Here is a 15,373-nt window from a genome sequence, read left to right on the forward strand (position 1 = left end):
GATGTCTCAAAACAACCAACAGCTTTAACAAATGATCAATCAAGCAATATTAAACCTATAATGTAATATCTCAATATGAGCAGTAACTGGAAATAAACGTATCTTGCATTCAAGTTTGTTACTATCGCGATCACCTACGAAGCCTATGATTAAACGGTTTTCATGTAGCAAATCTACTGAAGCTTTGCTGCTAAGAAAACTAATGTAAAACCCCAATGCATCAATTAAAACAATGTTTCTATTTTCACATACTAGTAATAATCCACAATAATCCACTACTCATATCTGTTCACTGTTTCATATCTCCAGCACACTCTTGAGCTGAAGTAGTGCTCACAAACGCCAGGCAAGGAATTCCACACTTTATCAGGGTTATTGTGAAAATAAAAAAAAATGCAATAGGTACTAAGGACAAACAGAATGTTTTCAATATGTTTCAAACTCTACTTTCAAAGGTCCAAACCACATAAAAGAAGAGCCTTTCAAATTATGCATGAAGGGAAGTCGACTAACACGCTGGTTTTAGAAAACCTCGATATAATCAGCTGAGTAAAATTGAATTCATTCAGCTAAGCATGTCACGTTCAGACTCATGTATTCAATTTTTATCTATTTGATTCCACAAACTTCCAGTAGGACAGTTTAGCACGTAGGTATTTGTGAATGCAGCGTTTATTGCCCCAGCATGGCAAGGGGGGGTGGGGGGGGTGGGCGGGGGGCAGAGGTTACACAAGCACAGTCTGTCCTTCACAAAGATGAAACCACCCATCGACACTTTACTCAGTGGTCATACGGTTTGCATACCAAAATTTTGCATGTGCAAAATTTGCACCCGGGGCCAACAAATGCATGTTTGTGCATGAAGCTACTGTTTCCAAAGGCGTTGTCTGCTGGTGATACAAAAGGAGATTAAAACCCTTATCGTCAGTAGGTATACGGTGTAATGCTTTTTAGACCCAAAAGATTACAGCCAAATCATTGCAAACATAATATTTGAAAAGGTTGTAGTAGCATGCGGTACAATCTCTTCACTTCTTCCAAGGGTCAAAAATTGGTGGAGAAGAATCAGATCAGGGGCTTTGGGTTCGTCCCTTCAGGGTTCGCCGCAGCATAATGTGTTCTGCACGTTGGCATGAGGTTTAATGCTGGATGCTCTTCCTGCTCGCAGCGATCCCATTTTATCTGGGCACGGCGCCGGCACCAGGGTGGTGCTCGGTGGCTGGGCGGGGCCACGCCTGCTGGGGTGGGATTCGAGCCCGCTGCCTTCAACTGACCCACCAGGCCCCCTCAGTTGAATAAAGGATAATAATCATAATAATAATAACAGAGGAATCTGCCTTCACATTCCTTTACAAAAGTGATGGGGGCAGAGCATTGTGAAGCTGCTCACCAAGCAGTTGGTGCCGTAAATGTTTATTTGGCTAAATCAGTCATCAAACTTCTGTCACGACGTTCTCTCCTCCTCCTTTCTTCTCCCATTCCTCACCTTTGTGGAAAGCCCATCCAAAAACAACTTCTATGCCAAAATAAGCATCCTTTGACACATTGACAGAGCAGGTGGTTATCACTCAGTCTGGTCTCTGCATATAGCTGTGTATGTGTGAGTGGAGGTGACTGATGAATCCGCAGCAGTTTGAAGAGTGCTTTCATTCTCTGTGCCAAGCTTTCTTTCTTTCTTTCTTTCTTTTCTTTTCTCTCTTTTTTTTTGAAAAATCCTTTCGCTTCTTTTTCCAGCCCATCTCCTCCTAATTAATTAGAGCAGTGTCACTGACTAACAGGAGAGCCTGTTTTATCAGCACTCATTCATTCCACTTCTCCACGTCCCTCTGAGTGTTTGAGGGAAGCGAGAGGAGGGGTCCAAAGCTACTGCAAAGTCTACAGGCGTCAAACACAAGATTAGTCAGAAGCAAGGTGGAATCTTAAAGACACACGAATCATTTTGAGGATAATACTGCAGAGAAGCGGTGACAAAGAATGAGCCCTAGTCTTCTCACCTTTTCTATCTCCCCCCTCCTTGCTCTACCTCCCTCCTTCCTGGGCAAATGCAGGACCAAGTACCAGCGAGGGTCATATCTTTTTAATTATCTTTCCCTCTTTTGATTAATTATTCGGCGTAACAACAGTGCGTTCGTAATGCTTTTCACCTGCCGCCGCTGACTGACGGCCCCTCTGTCGAACTCAAAAGCAAACAGCTGCTGCCATGATTGCCTAGCAACCGGGTGGTGATGGATGAGTATGAGAGATGGATGGCCACAATAAATCACCGTATCTGCCTTGGTGCTATAGAAACCTGCGAAGAGGGAGAGAGATGGAAGCTGGAGAGAGGGAAGGGGACCGAGCGTATCAGAAATACCCCCAAATGCAACTTTTGTTATTTCAAATGGTTACACACGCGTGGAAGGAGTTTTGAAAAGAAGCCAGAGACCTTGCTGTCATTTCTCCCTCCCTCAGTTCCTATCATTACTTTTGTATCCTCTCGAAACAGTAACAAAAATATAAACCACTTGCAGCAGCACATACAAACTCATCCAACGGTGTCTTACATAATGAATCCTACATTATCTTATAAACACTACAGAACTTAGAATAGTTCACATTTGTGTTCTTAATATAATAATATGTGCATAATATGCACATTTTATTGAAACATGACCATGCAACTATATACTACAGTCAATATAACAACGTGAAATGTTTTAATCTTGGTCAAGAATTACTAATGATATTTTTGATATGACATTACAATATGGCACATCCTTACAAAAGCCCCCAAATAAGAGTTTGTAGTCTCAGAACTTCATTAATTAGATCTATCAGAGAAATTGAAACAAATCTCTGTATTATTTAACTAGTTTAGTGCCATTGATGTTTGGAAGATGCCAGCATATCAAATCCAAAGGTTCTATGGGCTCAACGATGACTGGAAATGAACACACGCTCACGATGCTGCTGTCTTGGCCACGTCGTTGTCGAAAAGGAAATTTGAAACTCACATATTGTAAAATCAATCGCATTTCCTTTAACACACCAACTAAAAGACAAACCAGGCAAATGGCAGGTCCTCCTAAAACAAATTTGTACCTACATTGGCACATTTAAAGAGTAAGTAGCCCTTTTAAACGACGCCTTCGCTGATGCTGAACTCGCTTCTTTTGGTTCTGATTGGGCTAGTACACGTAAATAAGTGCCATTGAACTTCACCCAGGCTTCCCTATATTAAAATATCTCTCTACTTCTAGCTGAAAAATGCCTCCAAATGACATCACTTGGAGCAAATTTCAGTTCAGATTATGTCATCTCGTTGCTCGTACCATGGAGGTTGTAATCGTGGTTAACCGGCTTTTCCAAAACCCCTCCGGATGACATCATCTGAAATCCTAATGATAAAACACTTAGCAGAAAAATATTTAGATAAAAGGAAGTCAGCTATAGTTTAAAAATAATATACTTTTAGAAAGCATAGAAACATAGAAATCATATTCGCCCTTTAAATCTTACATCGTACATCATAATGTCGCTGCCCCTGAAACTCTCTAAGTGAGATTCTTCTAGTTACCAGGGGGCCTCAATGGGCTTCTTTGCCCAGTCCCCCTACAATCTAGGATCACCCCTGTTAATACATAAACACTGAAAACACATTATATTAAAGATGTGTGTTATTTTAGACCTTGTATTCATCTCCTTTAAATAAAAAAAAAAATTGACAGTGCATATTAATGCACATAGCCTTGGGAGAGGACATACAGGAGAAAGGCGTCTTCTCATCCATCATTGACTGCCACCTTTGACCTTCTGGGACCCTCATGGGTATTTGGACCTTTCATTTCTACATTTAGCCTTTAATGAACAGAAAGCTGTATTTTATTTGCTGCACGGTTTTAGTTTAGCTATAAATGCACTTCCACCCTTTGTTGAGACTATCTGACCCAAGCCCCCCCCCTCTATTCTTCACCTGCCTTGTCCACGCACACACGCACACTCACACTTGTAGCTGTAGCTCAGGTTACAGCTCTGTAGCGATCCAGTCTAAATAATATAGCAGTGATGAATGGCAGGGCCAGATTCATATCCATCAACGGGCTCCTTTTTTTTAAGGAGCATCCATCTTCTATAAAGCCTTCCTTTGAATCAGGGAAAAGTGAAGAGAGAAGGAGAGAGACTGCACTGCCCAAACCCATGGGAGAGACTTGAGTTCAGTTGTGAGTTTGCACGTGTGTGTGTGTGTGTGTGTGTTTCTTAGATAAGACACTGTGACTGATACATGCCTGCAAGCAACCCCCAAGACACATGAGCACAAGAGAGAGAGACGTACACGGATTGTTATTGACACGCAAACATAAATGTGTGCCTGCACATGCATCAAGGAGATTAATGGAGCTATGATTGACAATCTATACTTATTTATCATGTGAAATTGTTTGTAAAATACTACTTCAAACTGCTATATCAATAAAACATGTGCACACTGTTTTTTTTTTTTTTGGTTTGTTTTCTTTTTTTCCCCAGATAAGCCACAGGGGAAAATAGAAAGTAGCTGGGCCAAAACATTAGTGCAACTAGCCCAGATGATTTCTTTCTGCCGCACCAACTTCTCACACACTCACTCGCTCATTCAACACTTTTAATTCCCCTCTTTCTGTCTGTTCCTGTCTTCCTCACTCTTCATCCTTCACTCCCTTCCTTCTTTCCCAAAGGACCTCAAATGCACACATTGCTATGCACTGCCACCCCCCCCCCCCCCCAAACACACACACACACACGTGTAAGGCCCTGGCAAAGCCCTGTTTGATAAATGACACATGTCACTGTGTCAGGAGAGAAGGGTGGGTCTGTGATGTATGGTGCAGGCGATGAGAGGGGGAAATCGACTGTTTGGCAGTAAGACGGCGCTCGTCTACTCCCTGCCCTCCTCCTCCGGTTTCTGGAAGCCTCTGAAAGCATACACACACACACACTTCCACATAGACGTTAACTGGCAAACACACATCACCGACACACAGTCTCACATGCAAGTGTGCTCATATATGTTCTTAAACCTGCATCATACATTATGTCTGGGAGAATGTGCTCAGGGCAAAGGAAAGGTCGCCTTGCTTTTTTCCCTTTTCTCACATTTCTTGTGCTCTTTCCTTCTTTTTTTTCCTTCCTTTTTTTTTTTTTTTGCATTTCCTGGCCAGGTTACAAAGAGGAAGAGTTCATCAAGCAAAAGAAAACGAGAAGAAAAGGAGAGAAATGCGTCTGGTGGATGTGGGCAGGGGAGTGGTGAAAGAGGGGGGGCAACAATATCAATCATAGTCCCGTTTGGCAACAGAGATACTAGTACTTCAAATAAAACAGCCAAACCCAGACAAATAGCCCTAACATGGACCTGTAACCTGAGCACCCCCCCGAGCACCACCCTGAAACTTCTCATAAAGTGTAGCAACAGAAAGAGGCTTCTGCTTTGTATTTCTCCTCTTTTTTTTTTTTCTTCTTCCTCACCGACTATCTTTCTCCTGCCTCTTCTCCCTTTGTCGCTAGCAGGCGAGGTGGCTGACATCTGCAGAGTGCATTTAAAGGGGAAAAAAATGTGTCAGAGGAGGGTGATGCACTCATTTGCACGCATGCACACACACACACACACACACATACACAGACAGCACCCCCCCACCTACCCACCCACCCAGCCAACCCCCACCCCCACCCTTGCTCGGTTTCATTAGCTCACTGGCAGGGTGGCACTTCTCAAGCTCATTACTGAGGAAGGATTTATGGCGCAGCAGCCAGTAGCGGAGAAAAGGCATCTGTCAATAATTGCAGGGAGCAGCAACTCCCATCTCCACCAGCTTTGAAATCTCATTAGGTATGCAGTTATCAGGCATAAAGATCAAAAACATTACTCAGCTCCGACAGAAACCGACCAAGAAACATTAATTAGCAACAGGCCCTCGCAGTATAAAATAAAACAGCCTTCTTCCCCACTCCTCTCATCTCGCTTACTTTTTTTGCTCTCTCTTTTCAGCATGGTTGACTCTCTCTCTCTCTTCCTCTCACTCAATCTCTTTCTTTCTCACCTACCTCCTTGCTCTTAAAGCTGACACACAATGGGACGCACACGAAATAGGTGAGTTTGCTGGTTTGCACATGCACACACACATACACACACACACACACACAAGTTTCCTACCACACCCTTGTAAGGCCAAACCACATAAAACCATGCATTTTAGAGGGTGAGGATAATTCCACAGCATCTGAAACTGATCAGAACATGAACTGAGAAGGAAGAAAAGGAGGGCCAAAGGCATGTCAGACTGTCTTTTGGCAGTGACTGAGTGGTGACCATTCAGCCATGTGTGGGAATACGTGTTTGTGTGTGTGTGTGTGTGTGAAAAAGAGAAGAGGAAGGCGCTGTCAGCTAGAGAAGGATGTCAGCTCAGGCTGCCCCTGATTACTAGGGCCTCCGACGGGTCCTCACTGGCTCCCCTGCCTTTCATCACAGCCACCATCACACACACACACACACACAAACACACACAAGACTGATGGCTGCCAGTCTCGTCTACGTGCAGCCAAAGTCTCTGTGGGAAAGGGACACGATCAGCCCTGATTATGTGAGTATGCACACAAACACACTCATATACACACACGTTGCAGACATAAAGGCAACCCCCACTGATGGAAAGAAGAAACCCAAACCTGGAGCCAAGCCCAGATGACAGTCAAAAGCACACACACACACACACTCACACCCACCTTGTCTTGACACTGTCTCATTCTCCCACTGGACCTGCACACACACACACACACATACACACACACACACACACAGACTTTTGTGTAGCCTCCTGAACATGATAGGAACAGGCTGGACATGCTATAAAATTATAGCAAACCATAAAGAGAATCTGCTTGTTTTGCTTGCAGTACATTGCTACTAAAACGTTTCACTCAGCAGTTTTTTCACATTTTCTAAAACAACTGAAACCAGAGTTGAGACAGTATATCACAATATGTATAACCTGTTTTATTTTAGGTGATATTCTCATGAGCTTGTGGCCTGAACACAGACCACCCTGAAAAAATGAACCCACTATAGGATCATAGCAGTAAATACACTTCCATCTGCCTCGTGTCAGCACAGGAAGTGTGTGTGTGTGTGTGTGTGTGTGTGTGCGGGGATCTTACTCCACTCGCTCCATTTCCTGTTTTAGCCATTTTCCCAGGGTGGATATGGTGTGGGCCCGTCAGCCGATCAGACAGACCTCACAGCGAGGGGCTGCCGCTCGTATTAGGACATTTGATCTCTGTTAGCACAGGTAAGTCTGAAGTTTATTATAAATTATAGTTTAAATGTATCCCGCTCTAATGCAATGGTGGAAATATAAACAAAAAACAAATATTGTACTTTTTTAATTATGTGATTTTGACTAAGGTGATTCTTTTCCATTTTTCTTCTTTTTTTATAATGACTTAATATCTATATTATTTTTTACTTTTACTCTTTGTACTTTTTTCTGAAACACGTTGACCGCATTCACTCATGAATCATCAAAACATATACCATTTTGTTGAAGCATTTGTTATTTACCATGCCTATAACATACCCATAGCTCATGCTTGTCTTTTGTAATAGTGAGGTCTAAGTACATTTTTATAATTTAGTTTTAAATTACTCACTAAGTGTTAAATGTGATTTTTTTTTTAACACATAGAATGAGTTTGCAACAAAACTTAAATAATTTAATGAGTTAAACAAGCACATAGATGATGCTTTTTGTGATACACTGATCTGTCCTTTAAGATATTTAAAGAAATGACTTTATCCTACATGTTGACTGGTGGCTACAGTGTGCACAGCCTTTATTGTGAGAAGTGCATCTTGGAAGAACATTACAATCCTTAGAGATATAAAAAACAGAAATGTTACCTTTGTGACTTCTGTTGTTAATAGGAAGTTTAGGTAGTATCACTAGTGTACTTTTGACCCGAGGTCGAGTGCTTGTTCACATTTGAACATTAGTACATGGCATGTTTAAAAGTGTATTCAGAAGAAATTTGAAGCGACAAGATACATTTATTCTTACACAGTGAACAATAAATTGTCCCAAATCTCGCCTAGTTCATATTGTCATTACATTTTTAAGGCTGTTTTTAAGACTATTATAACATGTTCCAAAGAATACGTGTCTTTAATAAATCTTATTCATCTCATTCAAGAATATTTAGTTGCTTCAGATGTTCATCTGGTTTCCTTAAAAAAAAAAAGAAAAAGAAAAAGAAAAAAAAAACAGACGGAGATGCACATTTCTTCTCTTTTGTTGTGTGTGCTCACTCTGTGCACCCACCCCTCTACCGGCACGATCCGTTACTATCTCCTCACAAAATAATCCGGAGGAAGGGAGGGAATAACGGGGAGGAGGGAGACAGAGAAAAGAGGGAGAGAAGAGGAACTGGAGGTGCAGGAGGGGTATTGGTGGTGAGGAAAGGATGCAGCCTTGTGAGCCAATTTAAGAAATAACTGCTGATGCATCAGCTATTGACTGTTTGAGCGCTCGTGATAACGCTCAAGGCGAATCTGGGAGCAAAATGACAGCATCAACTGTCTGCAATAAAGTGCAGTGCGCCAGACCAAGGGGGCTCTAATTGACAGCTGTCAACCTAATGGGAGCCATGACGAAAGATTCTGGCAGAGGGAGGAAAAGAAACACTGTTTATAAACCATCAGCCACTTATCCTCAAGGAAGGGAAGGCGGGTGGTTGGGGGGGGGGTTGAACTCCCCTTCCTTCCATCCCCTATCTCTTTTTCTGTCTCTCTCTTTCTGTGACTGTTGTTTGTCTACTTGTTTGCTTTTTTTGTCATTCCCTCCTACCTTCTCTTGCCCTTGCACATAATCCTTTTTTTTTTTTACAATCGTCTTCCCTTTGTGTCTTTCCCTATGATAGAATATTTAACGAGGCAACAGTTCTCCCACCTTATATCATTCTCTTTCTCTCTCCTTCTCTCAGTTCATTGTGGCAGAGCGTAGTGGGGCAGGAGCCCAGAGAAAAGCAGAGGAAGGCCATAACTAATCATAATGTCAGTTAGCTGCCTGGGAAAGACTCACTCTGCACAAAGTAATGCAGGGAGCAGGACTGAGTCCGGGACCCACAGACTGACTGGAACACACAGTGCCTTAAGCTTAGAGTGCATGTATAAGTTAGGAAACATGTTGAGGGTTAGTCAGAGTACAGAGGAGGCAGGTGGGATCTTTAGGCATCGACCTATTTGGAGGTGTCAGCCCTCCGGTTGGGAAGTAACTGGCCCAGAACAAAACTGATAATCACAGTGAAGGTCAGGGAGAAAAGTGTCCCACGACAAGCAAAACACTACAGCAACGATGTAGCGCAATCGCTGTACTTTGTGCAGTAAATAAAAATGTATTAGATGAACCCAATGATCCCAGATGAATGACGATCAAGGGAAATCTGCATAAAGTTTAAATCTTCATCCCCCATCCATGCAGCAGCTGATTAATGATGTTTAACAAAAAAAAATCTGTCCTAAAATCTTGATTGATTTCATTTGTGCTGTACGTTGTATTCCACACACAATAATGTTACAACATAGAAGAAGAAACATGCTTTTGTTCAATAGTTAAATATAGTTAAGGTTTAGGAAACCACAAAAGTATATTACACAATTTGAGAACTTTGATTAGTTTTCTTCATCTTGAATATGATCTGTCTGTAGGGCTCATCTGAGAACAGACGGACAAATATCTAGCGCATATAAAAAAAACGATTAGTACGTCTGCATTTATATAAAGTGGGAAGAAGTCAGAAGGTCCAGCATTTTTTAGATTAGCACAATGCACATGGGATACTTTTCCAGATATTTGGAGACATCAGCTTCATTAGAAAGTGGAGATGATGACTTTCCCTTTGCGGATGAACGGCCTCTGATTTTCAGCTCTCAGTGAAAAGTCTTAGTAATTGTTCCACCACATCTTACAGGGCTTTATCAGTTGACAAGATCTTAAAGGTTGAAGATGGGATGGTAGAGGACAGAAGGAAAGAAAATTATCCAAGGTATCAAAATTTATGGGCCTTGCAGAGCGCCGTGACATATTTTTGTCTTTTCTTCAAAAGCCACAATTATAAAAAAAAATTTGGCTACTTGCAACATCTGGCTTGCAATGAAAAAATGGCATTTTTATAGCATTTTAGTTAAATAAAGTACTGTGTACTGTGTTGACCTGTTACATTAACAAACACATAGCATGTCATTTTTATATTTTTGTTAATGTTGTTAACACGAGCTATTCATAGGCAAAAGTGCCCAAATGTGCAAATTATTTGCATTGTGGGTATGTGCAACTCAGTCCTTCCTGTAGATCTGTGTGTGTGCCTGTGTGTGAGAGTGAGTATATTTAAATGGGCCACTGCATCTCGACTTAGATCCACTGCGAGTGCAACGTTAACACACATCAAGCATGATTAATCTCTCACTCTCATCTACAATCAATCACACACACATGCACATGCCCATGCTTGCAGATGTACACACACACACACACACACACAGAGAGAGAGAGAGAGAGAGAGAGAGAGAGGCAGAGAAATCACAGAAATCAGCTGGTTTCCTCCATGTCTGCCATCTATCTCCTGTTGGACAGAACCAGATCTGTCTCGATGGTAATATTTACATAAATCATGCTTAGCCTCTTTGGACACCGTGCTGATGATAGGTGTTTCAGGAAAATCAACTCGGGTGAAAAATCCTTCCACTATGGCAAAGTGTCATTGAGCGGCTAATAATGACCAGTGTCATCAATCCACAGCAAGATCACAGGAGGACGACACACCTTTAGACACACACACACACACACAGTGTAACACCATGCGGCTGAACATCCCTTATTGCATGTTGTTGAAACAGCAGATTAGTATAAAGTGTAACGATTAATTTACAACAGCAGAAACAAAAAAAAAAAACACAACTAAAAATACAGGTTAAAAAAATACACAGGTACTTTGATGTTCAGGTTTCCTCTCCTGGGACAATGATCTGTTTGGTCTAAGCCTGGCTTTGAAGCCTCACGGACAAAAGCCTGCTGCTCGCCTGAGCTTTGTCCTTCCCTGACGGTAGAAGCACTGAAAAAACAAACCCCACTGCTCAGAAAATAGAGGCGGACATGAATAAGCCAGAGACCTAAGATACACAAACACACAAACGCGCTTATGTCGCCACCTTAGCAAACACCAAACTTCTTCTGTCTAGTCCATAAAACACACTCAACGACCCGCCTACCTAACTGGCACCTCTCACTGAACCTCCACCGTCCCAGGTCTCACCTGTGGTGTGGTGGGAGAAGAAAAACAGAGGAGGGTAGAGGGAGGGCGAGGGGTTGGGGGCAAAATGAGGATGGTGTAAGATCAAGCTGATTACATCCCAACTATGCCGCAGACCTAATTGGCGAGCGTGACAGTGTGCGGAGCTTGTCATCTCCAATCATTAGGCCTGTCAGAGATCCATCAGACGCTCGGCTAATTAGGAGAAAGCTAATGAAGCTGGCAAAACAGCTCTTCTTTTTAGACGGCTGAGTACGCTCCAGCACTGGGGTGGGAAGCGTGTGTGTGTGTGTGTGTGTGTGATGGGGAGGTTTGATGGAGTAGACAGAGGAAGAGTGGGATCATCGAAAGGACAGAGATACTGCAAATGTAGACTTGTGCTAAGTTAAAAGAAAGCAGCAGTTGTTCCTTCACAGTTGTAGAACAATGACTGTGATGCCACATTGAAGTGGATCTTTGTAGAAACACACCAAATCAATAAACCTTCTGACCTTTTAACCAGATTTACTGTTCTTTTTCTCATTTGATGGTTGAATAAATCTCTGCAGGTCAGTATGCTTCCTTTACCTGCTGCCTTTATTTTTTGCAAGCCAGAGAAGCAACGTCAGGGACAAAGAAAAGAGGGGGAAAAGTGAAAGCAAATGTTTAGATGAGATTTTAACTGTGTAAAAAAAAAAAAAAAAACGAAAACCTAAGTCTCCCACGTTCCTAATCAAGACATATCATTTGCCATCCTCCCATAACTCTTGCCCATCACTATACAGCGCAATCAATTCATCACCACTCCGTTCTGTCCCATACAGCTCCCCTCAACCTTTATAACTTGCAGCTGTGAGCGAAGGAAGTAGGCAGGCGTAGTAGGAGAATGGGGAGGAGCGAGGGCAAAAAATTAAGAAGTTGCCAATAGTCTAACAGGCGACTCCTCCTCTGGCTGCCTCGTGTTTGTTCTCGTCCGCTCATCAAAGAAATAAATGCGTCATTTTCTCTCCTGCTCTCACTGCCGCCAAACACTCTCCTTCTTTCCAGCTGAATAAAAAGGCTTTCAGTCATCCCACTGTGCGTCTATCCATCCATCCATCTATCTGTCCATTCAGCCATTCCTTTACCCCCACCCATTGTGTCCATTAGGGCTAAAACATTTTGATCAAGTAAGGCCCTGGGCTGAGAATACACAAGACTCTCTCTCTCTCTCTCTCTCTCCCTCTCTCTTTCTTTCTCTCTCTCTCTGCCAGCCTTCTGATTGACCATTAGGGCCATTGATGAATGTGGCTGTCAGAGGGCAGACAATTAAATCAAATATGAAACAAAGTCTCTCTGACGGCTCCTTCTGATGGAGCAAACCAGTCTTCCGCCTCACGATTAGGCTAATAGTTACATTTTTCATACCACTCCGTGTGCCTGTCTTTGTGTGTGTGTGTGTGTGTGAAAAGCACTGCATTCTTGTTTGTATGCACTTCAAAGTCACGGCAGCATGTCGTGTGTGTGCATGCGCCGCTGCACACTTGTAATTATATGTGTTAGGATGTGTGTGTACGCTTGCTCAAGAGCGAAACAAAGTTACAAACACGGGTGTGTGCAAAGGTAACGTGGCCTTAAAGGTCCTGTATAAATTATTAATAATCACTGGAATGATTCAGGGGAAATTAGCCACATTTTCTACATGTGCAACAAAGCTGCCAAAAATTAAAGCTTGCATATACTATTTGACTCAACATCGGAAAGTTGAAAATAAATATAAATTAGGAGTCTCGTTAATGCTTTGATGAGAAAAACAAAAGTTTGTGTCCACGAACATAACAACTGAAGCTCACATCCGGCCTGAGGCGTGAGGTTAAAGAAAGCAGGAAATAAATGCTACTAAAAAAAAAAAAAAAAAGGGGGAGAGATTGAAAAATATTAACCGGAGGATCGTCGTAAAATGGTCAAAAGTTTGTGAGGCCCGACCTGACTTCCCCAGGCCCTTGCTCTTGCTACTAGAGTGAGCGAGGGAGGGCAGGCGGGAAAGGAGGGAGGTAAGGAGGAGTGATTTATTGACATTTATCAGGAATGAACAGATCAAAGGCTCGGCCCAGATGACACGTGATCAATCAGGCGTCAAATCAAAGATGGCAATTGTCCATTAACACTCTCTTCCAGTATGCACTCCCCTCCCCAGGCTTTGAAATAATCTTTAGACCAGAACAATAAAAGTCTTTCCCAGAAGTAGAAGGGAAGGAGGCAAAGAAAGCAGGGCAAAGCCGGACGAAAAAGCAGAAATCTCTTTGCATTTGCAAAAGGGAAGTTGCTACATCAAAGCCTCAAAACTGGAGAGACCGAAACCAAACTCTAGCCTTAGTTTAATGTGAATACTGCAGAAATCCTGATTTAATAAGTGATAAAATAAACTAGAACATAAAATAACCCAGTTTTGTGGATCATGCACATGTTAGAAATCCCTGTGGAGAATATTACAGCAACAGGATAGTGCAATACTATTAACTATTTGGCCATCAAAACACACTCTCTTAGACATGTTAAAGGGGTTTCAGTGCGCACTGAATACAACTGTGTGAGTTAACTTCTTAATTTAATCGGGAGAAGTTAATCAGCCTCGACCCCTAAAAGAAATCAGCCGGCATCGAGGGCCTCTTTGACAATCAGCTGACCCTAAGGCTGCACCAAAGCTCTCCACTACCGATCCTTCAGTTCCACAGTCGATAGCTACAAGCAGAGGAGAACGGAAAAAGAGGAAGGAGGCAGTGTCAAAGGAGTGGAGGGAGACCCCTGGAAGAACAAGGTGTGATGGAAAAATGCAGAGCAAAAGGGACTCGGGGTGACCTTTGACCTCTCTGAGAGGTGATACTATGTAGTCACACCTGTAAATGTCACCATCTTCCCCATAACATGCAGTTATATGAAACATCTATAGACTCACAGTGATTACAGATTAATCTGAATGTTGGTGACTTATTTTTTTAAATTTGAAAAAATACCCATCACATTTGTTTCTGCTGATGTCGCTAAACGTGTTGTTCTTCCGTGCAAAACCGGTAAACTTGTATGTAAGCACATAACCTTTTATTTATTTCAAGATCTGCCAACTCAAATGATTTACTGATAGTGAGAACAGGAGATGTCAGCTGTGCTGCAGAGCACAGACAAATGCACAAAAATGTGGAATTAAGATACTAAAACTTCCTCGTATTAGTAGTTAGTACTGCAGAACAGCTGATTACAACAGTAATTATGACACGAACGTGTCATAGCATCGGAGGGTAAAAGTTGTGTTGACGGAAGAGAACACGCACACTGTGAGATCCTCGTCGTTCTACAATCAACAACAAAAGATGCTGCAGTTACATAAATGCTTCTAAAGCGAGTGAGGAAAATATCAATGAAAAGTGACTGAATGGGGAAAGGCTGGGGGGAAGGGGGAGGGGGGGCACAAACAGAGTGAGGGGGGAGAGAGAGAGGTAAAAAGCATGTTAAACCAAAGGAAGTGCGTACCTGCGGCGCGCCGCGGCGCTTGCTGCTTCCTCCGCGGCATGTCGGCTTCGGGGGGCCCGGCAGGCGGGGAGATCTCTCGGCCCCGTTGATCCGATGCTGCCTGGGGAAGTGGAGGGGGGGTGGGGGATTGGGGGGGGGGGAATCCGCGAAGCTTTGATACACAGTTTTACCCCTGGGTGCAGCTCTCAGGGCTCTCCCACATAGATCGGAGAGGGTGGGTGGATTCGGGGGAGCAGTGTGCAGTTTTCGAACGCAAATCAGAGGAAGAGAAAGAGCCAGTAGATGCGAAGACGATTTGAAAGCCAAAAAAAAAAAAAAAAAAAAAAAAAAAAAAAAAAAAAAAAAGGCAGGAGAGGAGGAAACCAGCGTGACTCCCCGGTTGGTTGCTCTCTCTCTCTCTCTCTCTCTCTCTCTCCGTCGGTCGCTCTCGGCGCTCCGCTCCGCTCCGCTCCGGCTCCGACTCGGATGGACGGCGGTAGGAGCAGGAACTGAGGGGGCTCCGCGGTAGAAAATCACAGAAGGGAGGTCAAAAGCGCCCCGATGCCTCCGTGTGATCCTCTTCACTTGACTTCGG

At 43.0% G+C, this 15,373-nt stretch overlaps 1 protein-coding gene across 1 annotated transcript in view; it reads right to left on the minus strand.

Moving 5' to 3' along the window:
- Positions 1 to 15,128, minus strand: part of tshz3b (teashirt zinc finger homeobox 3b) — a 38,309-nt gene extending 23,181 nt beyond the window's left edge. The window contains exon 1 of the mRNA XM_067494961.1: positions 14,800 to 15,128. Coding sequence (XP_067351062.1) covers positions 14,800 to 14,839 — 40 coding nt within the window. The 5' untranslated portion in view covers positions 14,840 to 15,128. The remainder of the gene's footprint in view (positions 1 to 14,799) is intronic.
- Positions 15,129 to 15,373: the final 245 nt, after the last annotated feature.

The sequence above is a fragment of the Channa argus genome, chromosome 2 (assembly GCF_033026475.1).
Source record: "Channa argus isolate prfri chromosome 2, Channa argus male v1.0, whole genome shotgun sequence".
Classification (NCBI taxonomy): domain Eukaryota; kingdom Metazoa; phylum Chordata; class Actinopteri; order Anabantiformes; family Channidae; genus Channa; species Channa argus.